Raw genomic sequence first — 23,782 nt, forward strand, 5'->3', positions numbered from 1 at the left:
CGAAGCCCAGGATCTGGCACTGCAAGTACTTAGGGAAAAACTATCATACTAAATCAAACCTGTGATTCATGCAACATGTTTTCTGTTTTCAGCCAAAGCTCCAAGGAAATTAAATTGTATGGTTCTAAGATTGCAACCCAGAGAGTTATTTCCACAGATAAAGCTCACCCCAACCCTTGGGGCAAATTCTGCTCCTACTCAGAGCAAAAGTTAAATCCTCACATAACATGGTCCATAGGCTCTTGGAACCACGGTGAAATGATGTATAATGAAACCAACTTTACCCTAGGAATTGACATAAACAAGAGTTGTATTCCTACGGCACGTCATGAACGTTACAATGAAATATTATTTGAGGACCTGTTATATAAGGACTGGGCGGAGAACTCAGCAGCAATGCAACCTTCCGCCAGGCCTGCTCTGTTCTTCCATCCCAGCGGCTGGTTCTAGGTGTTCCTTCCCGGCACTGGGATCAAGCTATGCTTTCAGCTTACAGCAGGTGACACCTTGACTTGCCTCTTAGGCCAGCATCCCTATCTTTCAACTCTGTCCACATCTCAGTATTAAACGCCCTATTTAATACAACTGACATAATACAACCACTAAGCATTATCATATTTATCTTAATAAATATATTAACATTTATCTATAAATCTGAACCCCCCAAATCAGAAAGTCTTACATGATGCTGAAACTTTGATATAGGAATGTTTTCTTTTTGATGGAAAATACCAATGTTCTGTGTTTAGGCAAGTCTAATGGATTCAAAGATATTGCTGTTTTATGTAGTAAAAATTATCCAAGAATACTGAGAGATAATGAATATGACCTTGATAGGATGAAAAACAAATCTGAGGATTTAAAAATCAAAGAATTACTAAGAGAGCAGATCTTAAAAGTTCTCACCACAAGAAAAAAAAAGAAAGAAGAGACTGTCAACATCTTGGCAAATTGGACAGTTCTGCACACTCTAGGTTTACTTGACAAAATGACGACACATATCATTGTCATCAATTCAGAAGGTGAAAATCTGACTAAATATATTATAATCAAGAATTTAAAAAAGCAATTCAATAAGAATATACCTATGCTAATATGTACCTTAGACCTCTCTGATTTATATTATTACTCTGATTTGTGAAGTATAGAGCAGTCGTTAAAAAAAATGAGTGAATATCTCTATGTACCAGAGGCTGGAGATTAGTGATCAAGACATATAAGAATTATTTTTTTAATTAAATTTATTCGGGTGACACTGTTTAGTAAAATTATATAGGTTTCAAGTGTACAATTCTTTATATTATATTGTGTGCTCACCACCCAAAGTCAAATCTCATTCCGTCACCATATATTTGACCTCCTTTACCCGTTTCTATCTTCCTCCCTCCCCCCTTTCCCTTTGGTAACCACTATACTGTTGTCTGTGTCTATGAGTTTTTGCTTGTTTGTCTTGTTCATTTATTGCTTTCAATTTTATATCCCACACATGAGTGAAATCATATGGTTATTTTGGTTATTTTCTAACAGTAGAGATGGAAAGACCATAAGCAAGTAAATAAATAAATGCATAGGATAATTGTGAACAGCAATAAGAGCTATGAAGAAAGTAAAAAAAAACGCAACACAGAATAAAGTAGTGGTAGTGAGCTAACCAGGATATGACATTTGAGATGGTATACTTGATTGAGAAAAATGAGAAGAACACAAGAGAAATGTCTCTTAAGTGGTATGCTCAAGGAGAAAAAGGAGGCTGGTGTGGCTGGAGCACAGTGAGATATGGGGAGACTGGCATGAGATAAAGGCAGAGAGGTAGGAAAGGCACAGATCATAGGCCCTGTAGGTCATAGCAAGATATGTGAATTTTGTTCTAAGTGTCAGAGGAAGACACTATAATGTTTTAAATTAGGGGAATGATGTGACCTGGTCTACATTTTTAAAAGATCATGTTGGTTGTTTGGAAAATGCATTACGGGAAGATAAGAATGGTATTATAGAGACCAATTAAGAAGCTACTGTAGTAAGGAATAGAAGATGGTAGCCAGGACTCAGGTTGCACCAGTAGAAACAGAGAGAAATAGATGGAATAGGGACATATTTTGAAGTAGAACTGATAGGACTTGTTGATGAATCAGATGCAGAGAATTAGGGAAAGAGCAAACAGGAACGACCCCCAGGCTCTAAGTGAATGGTGTGTAATCTGGTAATAGATGGAACACTGAGAAAAACAAATTTTGGGAGAATTCAGATTCACAGAATATTAATAAGTAGAACGATAATAGAGTGATATCCACAATGACATTTACTTTAAACTCAGGGAACCGATAAGTAAAAAACTTTTACAAAATCATACAGAATATGATATGATCACCAGTTAGATGGTTTTCCTATTAGCCTATCTCAGGCCCCAAGACCATTTTCCACTCTGGAAAATGAAAACTGAGTCATCCATTCTGGCTTCATGTGGACATACTTTATTTCATGGAGCAGTTCTAGAAATGCTTAAGAGTTGTGAGCACATGGTAGGTACACAAAAAATGTGTGGTGAATTGAATGACACCTGTTTGTCTTATTACAGTTAGTGACCATGTAACCTGCCTACAACAGGACAAAAAGTATAATTGAGAACTCTCCAAATTGCCATGTACCATGAATCTGAATTATATTATTCTCGTATTTTAAATTGTTGTGTGTGTTTGTGTATGTGTATATATCTATATGTATATTTCTCTTCATCAATAGAGTCAATTGATGGAAAAAAATAGGTATGCTCCAAACATTTTTCCTAGTAGCTCAAGAGCACTTTTCCACCATGCTTTTATTTTAAGATGAATAGTCATTACATACCTGCAGCATATCACCAAGGTCTGCTGTGCTAATATCTGGATCCTCGGTGGTGTTGAAGGGCACAGGAGTTATCCGTACAAGGGTGAGCACTCGAGGTTCTGGATATCTCCATAACATCATCCCTGGGCTATCTTCGGTTTCATTGTAAAACAAGACTTCATAAACACCAGGCGTTTTCAAAGGTTCTGTTAAATGAAAGTAAAATTAATTGTATGCTTTTGAAGGGAAACATGCTGGTTTTGATGGGAAACATGCTGGTTTATGAGAGCAAGAAAAATTGATGAAAATAAAAGAAAAAATATAAAGAAGCTGTTTGGTCATTTTTATACTGTCTGAGACAGGAACAAATCAAGAATTTTCCCTGAAGAGAGACTGATTGGTAATATAGTATTTTCATACCTCACATATTAATGCACTTTTGAAGTGATCTTGTTGTGTTATTCTTTAGTGAATGTGCAATTAACACACACACACACACACACACACACACACACACACACACACACACTGAAGCTATATTTACTTACCAGCATCACGTATATACTGAAATAGACCTGTCCGTAGGTCATCTGAACTTTGTTCACTTTTGGACATCTGATTCTTTTCCACAGATGGCATACGTGGCACTGCTTCAGAAACTTGCACTTCAAAATTTCCCTCCTCATTAAGGTATCCATTGAGTAATTCATGTAGAAGAACTAAACAATTCAAATGTTCTTGACCCCAGAAAACCTTTAAAATTATATGAAAAATATTAATGGCTTTTAAATACAAACATTTCATGAAGATAATTAGGTACAATCATATTTGAATTAATGCATGACTGCAATTATGTTCAATTTAATTACTGACAATAACTTAGCTATAATTTCTAAGAAGTAATTGACCTATTATGGGAGATAATTCTATTACTTGAGTAAATATATAAAAACAAGAATATCAGGCAGGCCCGGTGGCTCATAAGGTTAGAGCTCCATGCTCCTAACTCCAAAGGTTGCCGGTTCGATTCCCACATGGGCCAGAGGGCTCTCAACCACAAGGTTGCCAGTTCAATTCCTTAAGTCCCGCAAGGGATGGTGGGCAGCACCCCCTGCAACTAAGATTGAACACGGCACCTTGAGCTGAGCTGCCTCCCAGATGGCTCAGTTGGTTGGAGCGTGTCCTCTCAACCACAAGGTTGCTGGTTTGACTCCCAAAAGGGATGGTGGGCTGTGCCCCCTGCAACTAGCAACGGCAACTGGATCTGGAGCTGAGCTGCGCCCTCCACAACTAAGACTGAAAGGACAACAACCTGACTTGGAAAAAAGTCCTGGAAGTACACACTGTTCCCCAGTAAAGTCCTGTTCCCCTACCCCCAATAAAAAAAAATCTTTTTTAAAAAAGGAAAATCAATTATACCATGTGAAGAATGATCAATTTTAAATGCTGAAGTAATGATGAAATTATGTTAATATGAGGTAATGTTTATTAATTAACTTAGCTAAGAGGGAAAAGAACATCTATTTGCAGTCGGAGAGAAGGCAATGGAGATCCTCTAGGCCAAAATGTTAATAAAGTAATAGTAACTTTGTAGAATAGTTTTCTACATTTTGTCATGAGATTAAACACATCTTGATTATAGGGTTCTTTTCTTTGCACTTTTATTTTTAAGAGAAGAAGTTAGGGAAGATCCTAAATGAACCTGAACTCTGAAGGCCCCCACCTTCTGTGCTGAGTGAGAACGCACAAACACAGGATCCCACACCCTGAAAAGCAACGGCACAGGAGCTACCATAGTTTCAGAACAAAGGTCTCGGTGTTTCCTCTAATAGAGAGTTCCCTCTTTCTGCACGTGAAGAATATTAGTCTATAATAAAAGTCTGACCAATGGGTAATAATAATTTCAGAGGGCTCAAAATTTCAGTATTAAATTTCTCTGAATAATTGGATAAAGGCAATGCAACCATTAATTCTAGGAAAACCATGTAACACAGAAAAGAAAAAAGAATACACAGAGGTAGAAAAGAATAACCCTATACCTGTGGCTAAGTTTTAACCCTAGGCTTAGGTCCTAGGGTTAGGGCAGCTCAGACATAAAGGTAAGAGATCTGATGTTAAGTCTACTTTTGTTTTCACCAATACTATTTTTTTGTTGGATCTGGAAAAATAGAAATAGATGAAAAATCAAGTTGGAGAGTTGAACACTGTGCTCTAGCCTTTAAATTATTCAGAGACAGTTAGTGAATTTATGATGTAGAAATGATATACTTTAGTTTTGCTCTTATTGTTTTTAATGTGGAGTTACTCTGCTGCCTTGAAAAAAAGGCTAATACAATTAATATTTTTGATGAAACAATACAAAACTACATGCTTATTGTTAAATATACGAAGATTTCTGATAGATGTGCAAAATTTCCAGCAGTACAAAGCAATAAGTTATTAGCATCCCCCCACATCTAGCTCTGTGTTAGTAAGAAAACTGATGAATAAGTTGAGGCAACACAAGCTTTAGATGAAAACAAGAAATTGATATATAATATGCCTCCATTATTAACAAATTAGTCGTTTCCATTGTCTGTAATTGGGAATTTCTCAAGTTATTTTTTTGTGTGTGTCAAATTTGGGGGACATCAACTCATATAAAGAATACATTCAAATCTATTCAAGTAGAAAGTTATCAAGAAATAAGTTGAATACCCTCACACATTCTATACTTGGCTCTAAATGAAATGCATAAAAGGTTGCAATGTGTCAAGTGTTAGTCATCAGCATCATAATTTAATCTAAGGAATCTGCCATTAAGAAAAGGTTCTTATATATTGCTGATGACACTGTGATTGACACAGGTATACTGCTTGGTAATTAGAAAAGTCTACACATTAGAAAAAAGTTTAATTACCCAGCAATTCCATTCCTAGTCATATATCTAAGAGAAATGAAAACATATGTCCATGAAAAAGCTTGTATACAAATGTTCATAGCAGCATTATTCTTAAGTCAAAGATGGAAAGAACCCACATGTCCATCAGTTGAATGGATAAACAAAATGTGGTATATCCATATAGTGGAATACTATTTGGCCATAAAAATGAATGAAGTACTGGCATCTGCTAAAACATGGATGAACATTGAAAACACTGTGCTAAGTGAAAGAAATTACTCACAAACCACCACCACATTTTTACATGAAATGTCCAGAAAAGTCAAATATGTAGACAGAAAATAGATTAGTGGTTGCCTATGCCTGGAGAGGGGATTAGAGGGTAATGGGGAACAAATGCTAATGGATACAGGATTTTGGGAGTGTGTATATGTGAAAATGTTCTAAAATGGAGTGAAATGGATTGTAGTGCTGATCACACAACTCAGTGGATGTACTAAAAAAAAGTAGATTGTGCATTTTAATTAGGTGGATTGCATGGTATGTGAATTATATCTCAATAAAGCTGTTAAAAATGTTTAATAAGACAGCAATCTGACAATACCCTTTCTCACCACATCAAGATTTAAAATTTACTAAGAGTAAAAAACTGAACAAAGGCTAGTTAAAAACTTATGGGGAAAATGTGGCCAATCCCCACAGACCTGTAGTAGACCTCCTCTCAAGTCGATGGATATTTTTGGTATGGACTGTTCTGGACCGGGATTGCCACTGTGTTTACACCACTTAGCTTCCAGATTGGCAGTAGCACAACATGGTCCTATCAGAATCCGACTTCTTTCTTTGAGACTTGTTTTAAGGAGAAAATCGTTAATGTTGAGTAGAAATGATGACCCAAGAATTATGCCTGTAGATACAAAAATGAAATGGAGAGGGGTATATATTATAATTCTTTCATTTCAAAAAATATGTTTGCGCAAGAATCATCTTTTCTAAGGTCATTAATTCATCCTTTGTCAGAGTCTTCTTCTTCATTTGGCTTTCCCCCACAGTTTTATGCCATTTCTCTAGAATTCTAGTTATGAAGCAGGTATACCTTATTCACATTCCTAACAAAGCAATATTTGCCAAAACATTATGACTTTTTCCATGTGTGAGCATTTTAAGTTTTATGAGTAGAGACATTTTCATTAAATTGTGCAAGTTTTTCAAACAACTACATTAAGAATAAAAACAGCTGCTTCATTTGTCTATTGTTAACATGATGAGAAAGGGCAATTTTCTGTGATTTCTTACAGTAAAAGTATAGTATATTACTTTGCTAGACACTCAAGTTTTTGACTGGCCCACGTTAAAATCAAAACAATCAAAATATATAACATGTGTTTTCTAAAAATTTTAGTTTAATCCAAACTTCACACATCATAACCACTTGAAGTTTACAAAGTCTTAAAAACAGATAGTGGCAGGTTAGATTTATGAGAAAAACTATATGCTATAGTTCAAAGTAAATATACCCAGAAAAGGAATACACTTTAAAATGTAGGTTTTCTTTTGAACTTAAACTAGAAGTGTAGATCAAAACCTTTTCATAAAACCAATGGCACACTTTAAGATATTTGGATGCAAAGTTAGAGTGGTGGGTTAACTTTCTCCCAAGGAGCTCATATTCTGAATTGTCATTGTAAATATTGAATTTCACCAGGCCACGTTTGTAATGCCCATGGCTTATTTTTCTAAGGATATTTGATCCTTAAAAAAGATGAAAGATTAAAAAACACCTTAGGCTGACAGTATACACTTTTCAAAGTATAGGACCCACATTGACTTTTCAATTCTGTGGACCTGAAAACATCATATATGCTGTATGTTCCTACTGCAGAAATAAGATACACAACTTTTAATCTTCCACAGAAGACATCATGTCCACAAAAGTGTTAGGGCTAAGACTTGTCACAAACTATGATGGTGAAAATTTCTTAAAATTTTTCATCAAATACATGTTGCACTAAGACTTCCACTTCATTTACACATTTTTCTGGGTTCAAAGCTACACTTTATTTAAAGAATAAAAATTAAATAGAGAATAAAGAAAATAGAAACAGGCCACCAAATACCCCCAAATCAAAAATCATCTTTGTTAATGGAGTTTAGAACATAAGTCATAACTTCCTGGCTTAACTGCATTACATTTCCTGAAAGCTAAGACTTCTCAACAGTAAATATCTGCTAAATGAAACATACCAATTCATTATTCAGTGATTTGTCATAATCGGATTATGAAAGTACAAGCTTAATGCAATACGATCATACAGCAAATGAACACTAAGGGAATGTCAGAACTACATTACTCTTTATTTTCAAATACACGCACCTTCATACTACCCTACAATGAAATATCCAATTATGAAAGTTCCCACCATACCTTCACTCAGCTATATAACCATAGTACAAATACTGGAATCATAAAATTCACCTTGAGATAATAATATTAAGTAATCTACAGATCTTTGCCATTTTCCCCACTAATGACCTTTTTCTGGTCCAGTAGAGCTAGATGGAAGAGATTTTAGAAGTCATGTATTCCAAGTTCCCTTCTTCTAAAAAAACAAACAAAAAAAAAACCAAAAAAGAAAACCCATACAAATATTTTTAATTTTGAAATAACATTAGACCTACCCAAGTTGCAAAAGTTGTACAGAGTTCCCATACACCTTCACCCAGCTATGTAACCATAGTACAAATACTGTATAAATAGTGCAAATCATAAAATTCACATTAATATAATACTATTAAGTAATGTACAGATCTTAAGTTTTGTCATTTTCCCCATGAATGGCCTTTCTCTGGTCCAGGACCCAACCTAGGATCTCCACTGAATTTAGTGGTCCAGTCTTCTTAGTCTACGACAGATCCTCTAGCTTTCTTCGTCTTTCATGACCTTGATAATCATGAATAGTCCAGGCCAATTAGTTTGCAGACTATCTCTCAATTTATGTTTACTAATGTTTTCTCACTAGTGGCAAGAATACCAGAGAAATGATGTCATTCTCAGTGCATCACATTTGGATAAGTGATATTGATGTTTTATTACTGGTAATATTAACGCTGATTACATGGCTAAAGTGGTGGTGTCTGCCAGCTTTTGCCACTGTAAAGTTGGCATTTGTAAATAATAAATATCTGTGGGGAGATATTTGGAGATTATACGAGTATCCTTTTTTACAGTAAATTTTACCCACTAATGTTAGCATCCATCAGTGGTTCTTGAATGCAACAGATACTACTATGGCACTTCATAATGTTGATTTGCTATTGCTCTTATTTTCCAACATTTATTAATTAGTATTGTAAGATAAAAAGAGCTGTCCTTTCTACCTCATTTATTAGTTCAATTATTTATATCAGTATGGACTCATGGATATTTATTTTCTTTTGTGGGTTATAATCTTATAGTATCATTATTTACTATGTTGCTTAAACTGAACCAACTTTGGCCACTGGGAACCCTTTCAAGTTGGTTCCTGTATCCTTTTGATATATCCCCATCATTTTTTGAGAACTTCATTATTTTCCGGCTACAAGCTGTTGCAGCTTCTGATAGGGTCCAAGATGCCAGTGTAAAAGACCCTGAACTCCCCTCCTTCCAAAGACACATGGAATATTCATCTACATATAGAACAATTCCTCCTGGAAAAGCAATGAGGACTGACAGAACAGCTTTTGCACAACAAACAACAGAGAGATCACATAGAAAAGGGGAGGAGAGATGGGGACGCAATAAAAACAGTTACCCTACCCTTAACATAGTTACCTGCAGGAGGGAGGGATATCACTGAGGGGTACGTATGCAGACTCACCCACCCTTGGGCACAGTGAAAAAACAGTGGCTTAAAGGGCACCTAGACTATATGTGAAGAAAATCCATTTACTAATCTTAGAGCATCTGTCAAACAGGTAAACAACTGCTGAAACTCTCGGACTGGAGATGTGGAGGAGGGCAATTTTTACGTTCCTCTTCAACCTTAATAGCGGGGGTAAAAGCACAGTCCAGTTACTGTTGCCAGCCTCCCAAGGCTGCCCCAGTGTACCCCTGGCTGTCTGTGCCTGTCCCAGCTCCAGGAGACCTGCTAAGATGGTCCTCATGTGGCATGCTCTTGGGCCCCCTTCACCTGCACTCAATCCAGACATCTTGCTAAGGTGGTACTGGTGCAACATGCCCTGGGAACACCCCCAGTCTGAGCTTACTCCAGCTGTCCCACCAAAGTGACCCTGAAGTGGCATGCCCTGGCACTTCTCCCCAGCCTGTACCTGCTCCAGCTACAGCAGTCCCACAAAGGCAGCTTGGGTATGGTACACCCTGGAAGCCCCCAAGCCCACTCCAACTCCAGCTGTCCTGTGAGGGTGGCCAGTGGGTGTGGCCAGGGAACCCCCATTCCTGTGTTCCCTGTGACCCAGGGAACCCCCATCCCACCTGTGCCCACTCCATATCCAGCAATCCCACCAAGGTGGTTTAGGCATGGAGCTACCTGGGACCCCCCCCCCCCATTTGCCCATGCTTGCTCTGACTCCAACCATCCTGCCAAGTCACCTGGACAAAGTGCATATAAGGAACTAAGTGGTCTGCACAACTTCAGTTCCAAGCCAGCCTGCCATGTAGACATACAATCTATATAGGGGTTGCTTCTACACAAAGGCCACTCCTTGAAGACCAGAAGAAGTAGCTACTTTGCCTAATTTGTAGAAACAAACACAGAAAGTCAAACAAAATGAGACAAAGGAATATGTTCCAAACAAAAAAACAAGATAACCCCCTCCCCTCAAAACCATAACAAAGTGGTGATAAATAATTCTGATAAAGAGTTCAAAGTAGTGGTCATAAAGGATGCTCACCAAACATGGGAGAAGAATGGAGGAACAAAGTGAGACCATCAAAAAAGAGCAAATATAAGAAAAACAGAGAGAAAAAAAGAAATCAGTAACTGAAATGAAAAATACACTAGATAGAATCAATAGCAGATTAGATGATACAGAAAAATGGACCAGGGATTTGGAAGACAGAATAATAGAAATCACCAAATTAGAACAGCAAAAAGAAAAAAATAATTGAAAAAATGAGGATCTCTTAAGCGACTCCTGTGACAACATCAAGTGTACCAACCTTCAAATTACAGGGCTCCCAGAAGGAGAAGAGAGAAAAGAGCAGAAAAATTATTTGAAGAAAGAATGGCTGAAAACTTTCCTAACTTGGGGAAGGAAACAGAAATCCAGTCCAGGAAGCACACACAGTCCCAAACAAGATGAACCCAAAGAGAGCCACACCAAGACATCTTATAATTAAAATGGCAAAACGTAAACATAAAGAGCATGTAAATATTTAAATGTAAATAGATCTTGAAATTATCATGCTAAGCAAAATAAGCCAGACAGAAAAAGTTGAGTGCCAATGATTTCACTCATACGTGGGATATAAAACTGACAGCAACGAATGAACAACACAAACAAACAAATAAATAAAAACTCATAGACACCGACACTAGTTTAGTGGTTATCAGAGGGTAAGGGGGGAGGAGGTGGTAGAAGAGGGTAAACAGGATCAAATATATAGTGATGAAAGGAGAACTGACTTTGAGTGGTGAACACACAATGCAATATATAGATGATGTATTACAGAATTGCACACTTGAAACCTACATTATTTTACTTACTGATGTCACCCCAATAAATTTAATTGAAAAAAGGAGAATTATAAAGGCAGCAAGAAAAACAAAACTAGTCACATACATGGGGAACTCTGTAAGGCTACCTGCTGATTTTTAGCTGAAATTTTGCAGGCCATAAAGGAATGGTAGGATGTATTTAAAACGCTGAAAGAAAAAAACATACAACCAAGCATACTTTACATGGCAAGTTTATCCTTCAGAATTGAAAGAGAGAGAAGGAACTCTGCAGACATGCAAAAGCTAAAGGAGTTCATCACTACTAAATTGGCCTTACAAGAAATATTTAAAGGCTCCTCTTTAAGAGGAAAATAAAATAATCATAATTAGAAATAAGAAAAGAGATAAGTGAATAAAATCTCACTGACAATGGAAAATATATAGTAAAAGAAAATCAGCCACTTACAAAAACAGTATCAAAGTTAAAAGACAAAAGTAGTAAAATCAACTATAACTATAGTAGTTAGGGGATACACAAAATAAAAAGATGTCAAATATGACATAAAACATACAATGGCAGGATAGCAAAAATGTAGTGCTTTTAGAAGTCACTGGAACATAAATGTCTGTCAGCTTAAAATAGACTGCTATATACATCGATATTTATGAACCTCATGGTAAAAACAAAAAAAATCTTACAATATACAGAGACACATATAAGAGAAAGCAACCAAAAAAAAAAAAAACCAAAAAAAAATAACACTAGAGAAAACATCAAATCACAAAGGAAGATACTATGAGAAGAAAAAAAAACAGAGAAAAACTACAAAAACAACCAAAAACAAATGATAAAATGGCAATAAGTACACATCTATCAATAATTACTTTAAATGTAAATAGATTTAATGCTCCAATCAAAAGACAGACTGGCTGAATGGATTAAAAAAAAAAGACACATCTATATGCTGCCTACAAGAGTCACTTCAGATTTAAAGATAAACACAGACTGAAAGGGATTGAAAAAGGTATTCCACGTAGAGGGACATGGAAACAAAGCTGGGGTAGAAATACTATCTCAGAGAAAATAGACTTTGAAAAAAAAAAGACTATAACAAAAGACAAAGAAGGGCATTACATAATGATAAAGGGGTCAATCCAAGAAAAGGATACAACATTCGTAAATATATATGCACACAAAACAGAAGTACTAAACTATGAAAAGCAAATATTAACAGATATAAAGAAAGAAATTGACAGTACTACAATAGTATTAGGGGTCTTTAATACCACACTTATATCAATAAATAGATCACCTAACAGAAAATCAATAAGGAAACATTGACCTTAAAAGACACATTATATCAAATGAACTTAATAGACATATACAGAACATTTCATCCCCAAACAGCAGAAGACACCTTCTTTTCAAGTGCTCAAGGAACATTCTCCAGGATCGATCACATGTGAGGCCACAAAACAAGTCTCAATAAATTCAAGACTGAAATCATATCAAGCATCTGTTCCATCCACAATGGTATGAAACTAAGGATCACTTACAAGAAGAAACCTGGAAAAAACAAACGTTTGGGAGACGAAACAACATGTACTGAACAACCAATGGGTCAATGAAGAAATCAAAGAGGAAATAAAACTAGTATCTTCAGACAAGTGAAAATGGAAACACTACTTTCCAAAATCTATGGGATGCAGCAAAAGCAATTCTAAGAAGGAAGATCATAGTGATGCAGGCCTACCTCAAGAAACAAGAAAAATCTCAAATGAACAATCTAACTTTACACCTAAAGGAACTAGAAAAAGAAAAAATGAAACCCAAGTTCACAGAAGAAAGGAACTAATAAAGAACAGAGTGGAAATAAATGAAATAGAGAGTAAAAACAACAATAGACTAGATCAGTGAAACTAAGAACTGGTTCTTTGAAAAGATAAACCCAATTGATAAACCTTTAGCCACGCTCATCAGGAAAAAAATAGAGAGAGTCCAAATAAGTAAAATCAGAAAAGAAAAAAGAAGTTACAACTGACATCACAGAAACATAAAGCATCATAAGCGAATACTACAATTATACACCAACAAATTTGAAAACCTAGAAATGAAAAAATCCTAGAAACACACAACCTTCCAAGACTAAATCATGAAGAAATGGAAAACCTGAATAGACTGCTTACAAGTAATGAAATTGAATCAGTAATTTAGAAACTCTCAAAAACCAAAAGTTCAGGACCAGATGGCCTCACAGGTGACTTCTATCAAACATTTAAAGAAGAGGTGACACTTATCCTTCACAAATTGTTCCAAAAATTTGATGAGGAAAAAAACGTTTCCAAAGTCATTTTACAAGGACAGCATTTATCCTGACACCAAAACCAGACAAAGACACAACAAAAAGATAAAATTACAGGCCAATATCCCTGATGAACACAGATGCAAACATTCTCAACAAAGTATAAGCAAACAAAATTTACTAAAACATTGAAAGCATTGCACACCATAACCAAGTGGGATTTATTCCAGGGATGCAAGGATGGTTTGACATCTGCAAATCAATACATGTCATTAACAAAATGAAGGATACAAATCTATGATCATTTCAAAAGATGCAGAAAAAACATGACAATTAACATCCATTTATGATAAAAACTCTCAAAAGAGTGGGTATAGAGGGAATGTATCACGATATGATAAAGGCCATAAATGGCAAACCCACAGCTAATATCACACTCAATAGTAAAAAGATAAAAGCTTTTCCTCTAAGATCAGGAACAAGACAAGGATGCCCTCTTTCACCACTTTTATTCAACATATTATTAGAAGTCCTAGCCACAGCAATTAGGCAAGATAAAGGAATAAAAGGCATCAAAATTGGAAAGAAAAGTAAAACTGTCACTGTCTGCAGATGACATTATAATATTCATAGAAAATCCTAAAGACTCCACCAAAAAACTATTAAAATAAAGAAATGTATTCAGTAAGTTGCAAGATACAAAATTAATATAAAGAAATTGGTTGAATTTCTATATATTAATAACAAACTATCAGAAAGAGCAATGAAGGAAACAAGCACATTTATAGCTGCATCAAAAGGAATAAAATACCTAGGAATAAATTTAACCAAGGAGGTAAAAGATTTATACTCTGAAAACTATAGGACAATAAAGAAAGTAATTGAAGATGACAAAAAAAAAAAAGGAATGATATACTGTGCACTCATGGATGGATTGGAAGAATTAATATTGTTAAAATGTCCGTACTACCCAAGGCAATCTAAAATTCAATACAATCCCTATCAAAGTACTAATGACATTTTTCAATGAACAATAAATAATCCTAAAATTTTTATGGAACCTCAAAATACCTTGAATAGACAAAACAATCTTGAGAAAGAAGAATAAAGCTGAAGATATCATACTCCCTGGTTTCAAACTTTACTACAAAAATTTCATAATCAAAAAGTGTATGGAATTGTGGCTCAGGCAGTTAGAGCTCCATGCTCCTAACTCTGAAGACTGCCGGTTCGATTCCCACATGGGCCAGTGGGCTCTTAACCACAAGGTTGCCAGTTCAATTCCTCGAGTCCCACAAGGGATGGTGGGCTTCGCCCCCTGCAACTAAGATTGAACATGGCACCTTGAGTTGAGCTGCCTCCTGGATGGCTCAGTTGTTGGTTGGAGTGCAGGCTCTAAACCACAAGGTTGCCAGTTCGATTCCTCGAGTCCTGCAAGGGATGGTGGGCAGCGCCCCCTGCAACTAAAATTGAACATGGCACCTTGAGCTGAGCTTCCACTGAGCCCCTGAATGGCTCAGTTGGTTGGAACGCATCCTCTCAACCACAAGGTTGCCAGTTCGATTCCTCAACTCCCCCAAAGGATGGTGGGCAGTGCCCCCTGCAACTAAAATTGAACACGGCACCTTGAGTTGAGTTGCCACTGAGCTCTCGGATGGCTCAGTTGGTTGGAACCATTGGTGTTTTCTCAAACAGTCAGTTGGTGTCCTCTCAACCACAAGGTTGCAGGTTCGACTTCTGCAAAGGATGGTGGGCTGAGCCCCCGGCAACTAGCAACGGCAACTGGACCTGGAGCTGAGCTGTGCCCTCCACAACTAAGATTGAAAGGACAACAACTTGACTTGGAAAAAAGTCCTGGAAGTACATACTGTTCCCCAATAAAGTCCTGTTCCCGTTCCCCCCCGCCCCCAAAAGTGTATGGTACTGACATGAAAACACACATATATAAAAGGAATAGAATAGAGAGCCCAGAAACAAAGCCATACATGTATGATCAATTAATATATGACAGAGGAGACTAGAATATACACTGGGGAAAAAACAGTCTCTTCAATAAATGGTGATGGGAAAACTGAACTGCTACATACAAAAAAATAAAATTAGAACATTTTCGTACAACATATATAAAAATAAATTAAAAATGAATTAAATACTTGAAGTTAAGACCTGAAACCATAAAACTCCTACAAGAAACACACGCAGTAGGCTCCTTGATATCAGTTTTAGCAGTATTTTTTTTTGGATCAGTCTTTCAAATAAGGGCAACAAAAGCAAAAATAAACAAATAGGGTTATATGAAAATAAAAAGCATTTGCATATCACAGAAAACCATCAACAAAAAGAAAAGGAAATCTACTGAGTGGGAGAAGATATTTGCAAATCATACATCTGATAAGGGGTTAATATTCAAACTATATAAAAATTATGCATCTTAATATACAAAAAAAAAATCCCAATTAAAAAATGGGCAGAGGACTGAATAGACATTTTCCCAAAGACATACAGATGACCAACAGGCTCATGAAAAGATGTTTAACTTCACTAACCATCAGGGAAATAAACATCAAAACCACAATGAGATATCACCTCACACCTGTTAGAATGGCTATTATCAAAAACAAAAAAATAACAAATGTTGGTGAGGATGTGGAGAAAAAGAACACTTGCATACTGTTGGTGGAAATGTAAACTAATGCAGCCTCTATTGAAAACATTGTGGATGTTCCTCAAAAAAAAATTAAAAATAGAACTACCCACTTCTGGGTATTTATCCAAAACAAACAAATAAAAAGAACAATTTGAAGAGACATATGCACCCCTTTATATTACATTATACTATATTATATTATTAGACCCAGTCTTATAGTAAAATAAGACCAGGTCTTATATTAATTTTTGCTCCAAAAGATGCATTAGAGCTGATCGTCCGGCTAAGTCTTATTTTCGGGGAAACACAGTAGGTGAAGGGGATTAAGAGGTACAAACTTCCAATTTTAAAATAATTAAGTCATGAGGATGTAATGTACAGCACAGGGAATAGTACTGTAATAACTTTGTATGGTGACCAGACTTATTGTGAGGATCATTTCATAATGTATATAAACATTTGAATCACTATGATGTACATAGTGAAATCATATGTACATATGTGAAATCATGTACATACTGAAATCAATAGGATATCATATTTCAATATATGTCAATTAAAATAAAAAGTAACAAGGGGAGAAAAGATAAACATTTTTATTATCCAGGGAAAATTGCAGCCTTTCTAATCATGAGTCAAAGGCGAGAAATGAAAAGGGGAAAACCTGATAAATTTTATTTCATAAAAAAATGTACCACCCGTGTAATTAAAAAAACAAACGACAAACAGAAAAATATTTGCGACAAATACGATTTTGATTTTTGAAGAGTTACTATCACTAATCTGAAAAGAGTACATAAAATACTTTCTTCTTTATATTTTCCAACATTGTTTGATTTTTTTTACAACAAGCATATATATGGCATTTTTCTTTTGAGAAAAATAATACAGCCATTTTTATTTTTAAAAAGAAAAAAAAGATGTTCCAGGCTCATTTTGTATTTTTCCCATCCCATCTCTGCCATCAGCTATTTCTGCAGACTTTTGATTTCATTTGTTGAAGAATGTTATGTATAATGCAAAGGATAAGTGATAGGTATACTCACTGCACTAGAATGTCACTGTTCCCAGTTAGGCCCGGAAGGCTAAGAAGTATACGAGATCAGACAATTAAGTTTGCGAACTCATGCTAGAAAAAGTGCTACATACCTCACTGCTGAATATCACTACGTCACCTTCGAAGTACTCCCCTTGGGAAGCTATGCACTTACACCAGGGCCTAGTCCACTCTTCAAAGCAATTTTTGAAGTCTTTTTCTGGAATGGCTATCAGAGCTGTCGTCGTACTACCATTGATGTTCTGAATGTCATCAAAATGTCTTCCTTTCAATATTTCCTTTATCTTTGGGGGCCAGATCAAGTGAGTAGGGAGGGTGTTCCAATACAGTTATTTGTTTACTGGCTAAAAACTCCCTCACAGACGGTGCCGTGTGAGCTGTTGCATTGTGGTGATGCAAGAGCCATGAATTGTTGGAGAAAAGCTCAGGTCGTCTAACTTTTTCACACAGCCTTTTCAGCACTTCCAAATAGTACATTTGGTTAACTGTTTGTCCAGTTGGTACAAATTCATAATGAATAATTCCTCTGATATTAAAAAAAAGGTTAGCAACATCACTGTAATGAGTTCGCGAACTTAATTGTCAGACCTCGTATGTATGCATACTACTTATGTACACACACACATCTATATTTCTGTATCTATCACTAAATATATTAAAACTCGTGAATTCACGTTGATACCTCTGGTTCTAGTCCAACACCACAGGTGGTTTCTAGCCTTCTCCCTTTCATTATTTGTGGCCTCTTCCTAAAAACATTGAGAAACCTGCCAAGCAACACTTCTGATGTGTTTATTCCTAATTACCCCTAAAACATCACTTTGGAGTGATTGGTCACAATTAAAGCCAGAACTAAGACCGACATAAAAGACAACTTTGGGGAAGCAAAGGTAATTATCAATGAAAAGACTATCAAAAGAAAGGGTTTCATTTATCTCTAGAAGTCTTGTTAAAAATAGGCCTGACAACATTTTGTCTGGAGCTTAGACATTTACCTTTCTCATTCGATAGCAGCTTTCATTTACAAAAAGGTATTTGTAAGCATATGATAAAATCTCCTTTGTAGAAGTAACTTAATACATACAGAATTTGGATCTTGCTGTTTCTACTATGCAGGAATTACTTCAAAATACCAATATTGTACTGTCTTAAATTAGTTTCTGAGATTTTGCCTAAAAAAACTAGTCCACATGACAAAAGTTTCATTATACCTTATGCTATATTCCTCAGAATGTGTCTATCTTTCTCAAAGGAGAACCTAAGTAGGGTCGATAGAAGGCTCTTCTTAACTCCCCAAAGTTATACAATTAGAAGTTTGTGCATTTACTGACTGGGGTGAGAAGGGATGTAAGAAAAAATTCTAGACTTGAATTATTACAAAAACAATGTAGAAATGTTGACAGCTTTTGTGTCACTGTATACACTTTTAAACACATGAACATTTCCCAACTTTACACAAATTCTATTTTTTTTTGCTTGGGTAGGAAGAACGAGACCTAGAATTCTCAGTAAAGTAATGATAAAAGTAGGGACTGAAAGCTCAGGAAAATGGCCAGAATTAGGAAGCTAAAGGTCAGACAAACATTTGGGAGCCTGGAACAAGAGGAAAGAAAGCAGGCCAGACTCAGATGAGCACTGATGAGGCAGGAGACACAACGTGTCTGAGATACAGACACCTTGCAATTGAGTCAGGCATTGACCCAGCCACAGCTGTGTTCCAGCAATATCAGAATCAAATAAATACATCGTCATGGAAGGAGAGCTGACTATGGGTGGTGAACACATAATGCAACCTGTAGATGATGTACTACAGAATTGTACACCTGAAAGCCATGTGGTTTTGTTGACCATTGTCATCCCAATAAACTTCAATAATAATAATAATAATAATAATAATAATAATAATAACAACAACAACAACAAGAATCTAATGACCAGTTTTCCAGGAAGTAGACTATTAGGGCTGGGATCGTGCTATATTCTAGATTTTCACGTTTGATACTTTCTGAAGTTTCATTTGGTTTAGGGATGAGCATGAGATTCAATGAAAACCAAGGAAGCACAAAACTTTTGGGAAAAGTAAAATTTCCTCTTGATTCCTAATTTGAAGAAAACGAAGGGTGTGAAGCTGTTGGTAGTTACCATATGGATGGAGCCCGAGGCTGCAGCTGTGTAATACAGAAGATCTAATGGATTAGCCGTGCCTAAGGATAGCACTGGTCCTAAGCTTTTTTTTTTTTTACCTAAATGAGACTGCTTAAACCAGTTTAAGTTGCATTTTCTGCCATTTATAACCCAAACCACATGAACTGATATACATTCTCTAACTAAAGGGATTTCCAAGGTCAATCCTCAGTCTTCTGTTCTCAACCTCCACCAACCTCCAATCTCTTATTTCAGTGAAACTGTCTACTCTTATGGTTTTTTTCCCCCCTTTTTCTGCCTCCCCCCACCACACCAGTTCAAGCCATTGTGTTTCAGTCTAGTTCTGTAGGACACAGCTCGCTGGCCCATGCTGGTATTATGAGCCTTGTGCTTCTCCCCCTAACCCCTGGGCTGAGGGCCGCTCTCACAAGCTCTCGCCGGCTGCCGGCCACTCAAGTTCCTGGCAGCACACAGCAGCCCACAGCAGCCGGTGGAAGCTCAGGGTAGCTCACGACGACCTCCGGCTGCTCAGGGCAGCCCAGCTCCAGGAAGAGCCATTGTTCACAATGTTAGCTGCAGAGGGCGCAGCTCACTGGCCCGTGTGGGAATTGAACTTACAACTTCGGAGTTAGGAGCACCGTGCTCCAAAAACGTGAGCCACCAGGCCGGCCCTACTCTTATAGTTTTAAGGATAATTTCTTATGACAGTATCTGTAACCATGTTTAATTCTTAAACAAGTGTTTCTCCCATGCTTCTGTCCATAAAAAATTTGGATAACCTTGATCACCTCCAACTTGATATTTATGCACGCAGGTATTCATTATTCAACCAACAACTTATTGGTTATCTACCATATATATACTGGATATACAAAGATAAAGGGTGAATGATTTGCAATTTTCTTTCACAGATTTTTTCTTGGCAATTTGTTAGCCTCAAATTTTGAGATCTCAGTAAGTACTACGGGGGGTGGGGGGGAAGACAACCAACATTTATAATACTGACTCTGTTATGCAAGTGAACTGTTGAAAAACAAACACTTCCCTATTATCATACAAACCCCATTCTTTTTTGCTGCTTTTAATTCACTTTATGTGCTGTCAATTCTCTCATTCTGATCAAGTATTTCATTGAGTATGTACGTGTAAGTGGCTGTTCATTTTTTTTCTTTCTCCTTTCATTCCTTTCCCCAATAGCTTACCCCTTACTATTACCCCTTACTTTCTCTAATCCTTCTATAGTTTGAACTTGCCTAGATCTCCGGTCTTCCAGCATTGATCGATCATAGGCTTGTTTAACACACAGGTGGCACTGAGAATTGAAGATGCTATGTTGGCAGTGAGGACACAGAAACAGGCACTGCCTAAGTGCATTAAGAAAACACATGACCTACAGATGAAAATGTGCCCTGGTCAGTCTCTTTTGTGCCCTTTCTTTTCTTTTGTGCCATATACCTCCAAGAAAATAAGGTGTGGTTCACTTTTGAAACACACAACTAATTTAATTCATTCCCATGTGCCTAACTGCCCACTATACACACCAGCCTACTGTGGCTTTGCTCCTCAATGAGGGGATCCAGTTATCTGTGGACCACAGAAAGGTCGACAAGTACCAATTTTTAAGCTTAAAATAGAGTCTCCATTTCCTTTTGAACATATCCTGCTACACTTTTAAAAAGCTACAACAAAACAATAGAAAAACAGTGGTTTTGATCTTGGTGTAAATGACCAGTAATGAGAGATTACGGTGATAACTTAATAATAAAGAGTAGTGATGAATTTCCCAAAGGGTCATTTATAAACGGTAAACCTAACCACATTTTTACCACAAAATATGAAAATAATCCCTGGGACTCATGACAGGGTTATTAATTCTCTTTTTCCCTTTCTTTCACTTTAAGAAGTTGGCCTATGGGACACCATCCCCTCCCTCTTGTTTTTTTTTCATCAGGAAACATGCTAAATGTCTTCTCTGGGATAGAATGAATCTTATTTTATATATTACCACACACATAAACCCAGGGCCACAGAGAATATCAAGACTGTGTAAGTTGGATACTTATACATTCAAAATCTGGTATATATGGCAATAGAAAGTGAGTTAAAAGCATGTGTTATCCTTTATCTTAATGGACTAATGCATTGTTGGAGAAAATGACTACAAGTAAAAATTATAAAAAGCTATCTTTTTAGCATTGGGACATTGGAGAAGGCTGAATAATTTTGTGACCTTTATCGCTCTCTTTCCCTTTATGTATGTATTGAAAACATGACAAAATGTTTATATTTGTTCTACCTGGTGAGTGTGTAGGTGTTTGATGTGTTCTGCATGAATGACATTTTCTGTACTTTTAAATTTCCCCCTAAATTTCCAAAAAAAAAGAGGGGAAAAAAATTAAAGAAATATGCTTTGAAAGTGTAAGATTTAAAACGATCACTTAAACTTTAAAAGCATGAATATTATTAAAAATATTTATGTAATCAATGATCAGGTCATTTTTAGAAAGTTAATTTTGCAATAATTTTAGGCTTTCAGCAAAGTTGATATTCTTCAACTTTGATATCCTTCACCCATCTTCTCTTACTATTAACAACTTTCGTATACTTTGGTTCTCAAAATGTAAATTAACGCCAATACAATACTACTACCTAATTTATAAACCTTATTTAAATTTCACCAGTTTTTCCTCTCGTGTCCTTTTCCTGTTCCAGGATCCAATCCAAGACCCCACAATGCATTTAGCATTGTGACCAGGTCATTTTGACTGATGATAGAAACTCTTCTATCTCCCTCCATTCAACAGAAAGCTCTTCTGCCTGATTTTCCACTGGCGCTTTTCAAAAATCTGTTTATATTTTAAATTTCAGCTCTGGCAAACTAATGGCAGATATTTAATTAAACTAAATGAGGTGTAGCAACATTGAGAAGTAATTTCAGAAATAACTGGTATGATAAACAGAAATAAATTGCTTTGTTTACATACTGACATACTTTTTATCGAAGGTAAAAATTTAGTTCAAGGAACAAATAGTTTCATGGCCTTTAAAATACTCCTTCAGAAGGCTAATAAATGCAAGTCACTTGTTTTGGAGAATGTTTACAAAATGCTGCCAGCCCTACTTCATCAGTTTCCAGTAGATCCATAGTAAGGCTCCTATCCTCCACATGCTGACTGTGCAAAATGCAATCTAAATCAAGCTTCTGTATGTCATTAGAAAGAGTCCTCAATGATGACATATGCTAGCAAAGTATATCCAGGTATTTTTTTTTTTATCCAGCTGGAAGTAATCTAAGGCTACTAGAAAATTAGCAAACATGTCAGATACATCCACAAGTCGATCTGCATAACAGTGAAACATCATGATACTTCAAAAAGTGAGAAAGAAAAAATCTTTTATCAGTGTGATCCGTGAAAAGCTGACCATAAGTGATAGATGACTAGAAAAAAAAATGTTTGTAAGTATGGTCCCTAAAGAGATGATTAGAAACCTTTCCATTTCTAATTCCTTCAATTAATTATGTCGTAGCACATAAAAATGGCACTTGGGTTCTTTGATGATGAAAAAACCCCCTTGTTTTTCCCCTCTTGATCAGAATATGTACTTTGATCCGATCCTATTTAATTACACCCTATTTTTTAATACGCCTATACATTTGTATCTAAAAATATAGCAAACTAAAATATGGGATAAGATTGATATATGGAAAACATAACAAAACTGTTAGAGACCAACATGGATACTGATATTTATGCAGAAAGGGATGCTGGTGTTTCCCAACAACTTTACTACAATGTCTAGCCATGGAAATGGGAGCCCAGCTCTGTGGTCTGCCTGCTAACATGTATCCCTTCTCCAAAGCACCTGATGATTTCTCTCAGGTGAGATTTCCAGTTCCTGGGGACCCTCACCCTGTCTTTATTGGTAAGCTGGAACCCCAAGTCTAATCCAATCCTCTTCCTTTGGATTTAAAATAATGACAAGTAGCAGAAACAGGAGTACTTTTGTTCTTTCACATTAAGGTAGAATTACTCACGAAAGACGAAAATGTCTGCTGAATTGGCTATTTATACTTGGCCCTTGTCTGGGAAAGGTATTTTTTTGAGAAATGTTTTAAAACTCTCAGATCCTAGAAAATCTAAACTAAAAATACCAAAGGGTGATGGAGGATATGCTTTGCCTCTTTCTTCCCTTCCAATCTGCCACCATGCTCACTGTTTTTACAGTTGTGTCAGTTAATTAGAAAAATAAAACTTGATTGGATCA

The 23,782-nt window shown here is 36.3% G+C and overlaps 1 protein-coding gene across 5 annotated transcripts in view; it reads right to left on the reverse strand.

Moving 5' to 3' along the window:
- The window catches only part of VPS13B (vacuolar protein sorting 13 homolog B), a 765,148-nt gene that overhangs the window by 137,256 nt on the left and 604,110 nt on the right, over positions 1-23,782 (reverse strand). For all 5 annotated transcript variants that reach the window (XM_081070819.1, XM_081070821.1, XM_081070818.1 and 2 more), the window contains exons 37-39: positions 6,409-6,611; positions 3,372-3,576; positions 2,845-3,029 (exon numbers count right to left, since the gene is read on the reverse strand). In XM_081070819.1, coding sequence (XP_080926945.1) covers positions 2,845-3,029; positions 3,372-3,576; positions 6,409-6,611 — 593 coding nt within the window. The remainder of the gene's footprint in view (positions 1-2,844; positions 3,030-3,371; positions 3,577-6,408; positions 6,612-23,782) is intronic.

This window comes from Rhinolophus hipposideros, assembly GCF_964194185.1.
Source record: "Rhinolophus hipposideros genome assembly, chromosome: 13".
Lineage (NCBI taxonomy): Eukaryota > Metazoa > Chordata > Mammalia > Chiroptera > Rhinolophidae > Rhinolophus > Rhinolophus hipposideros.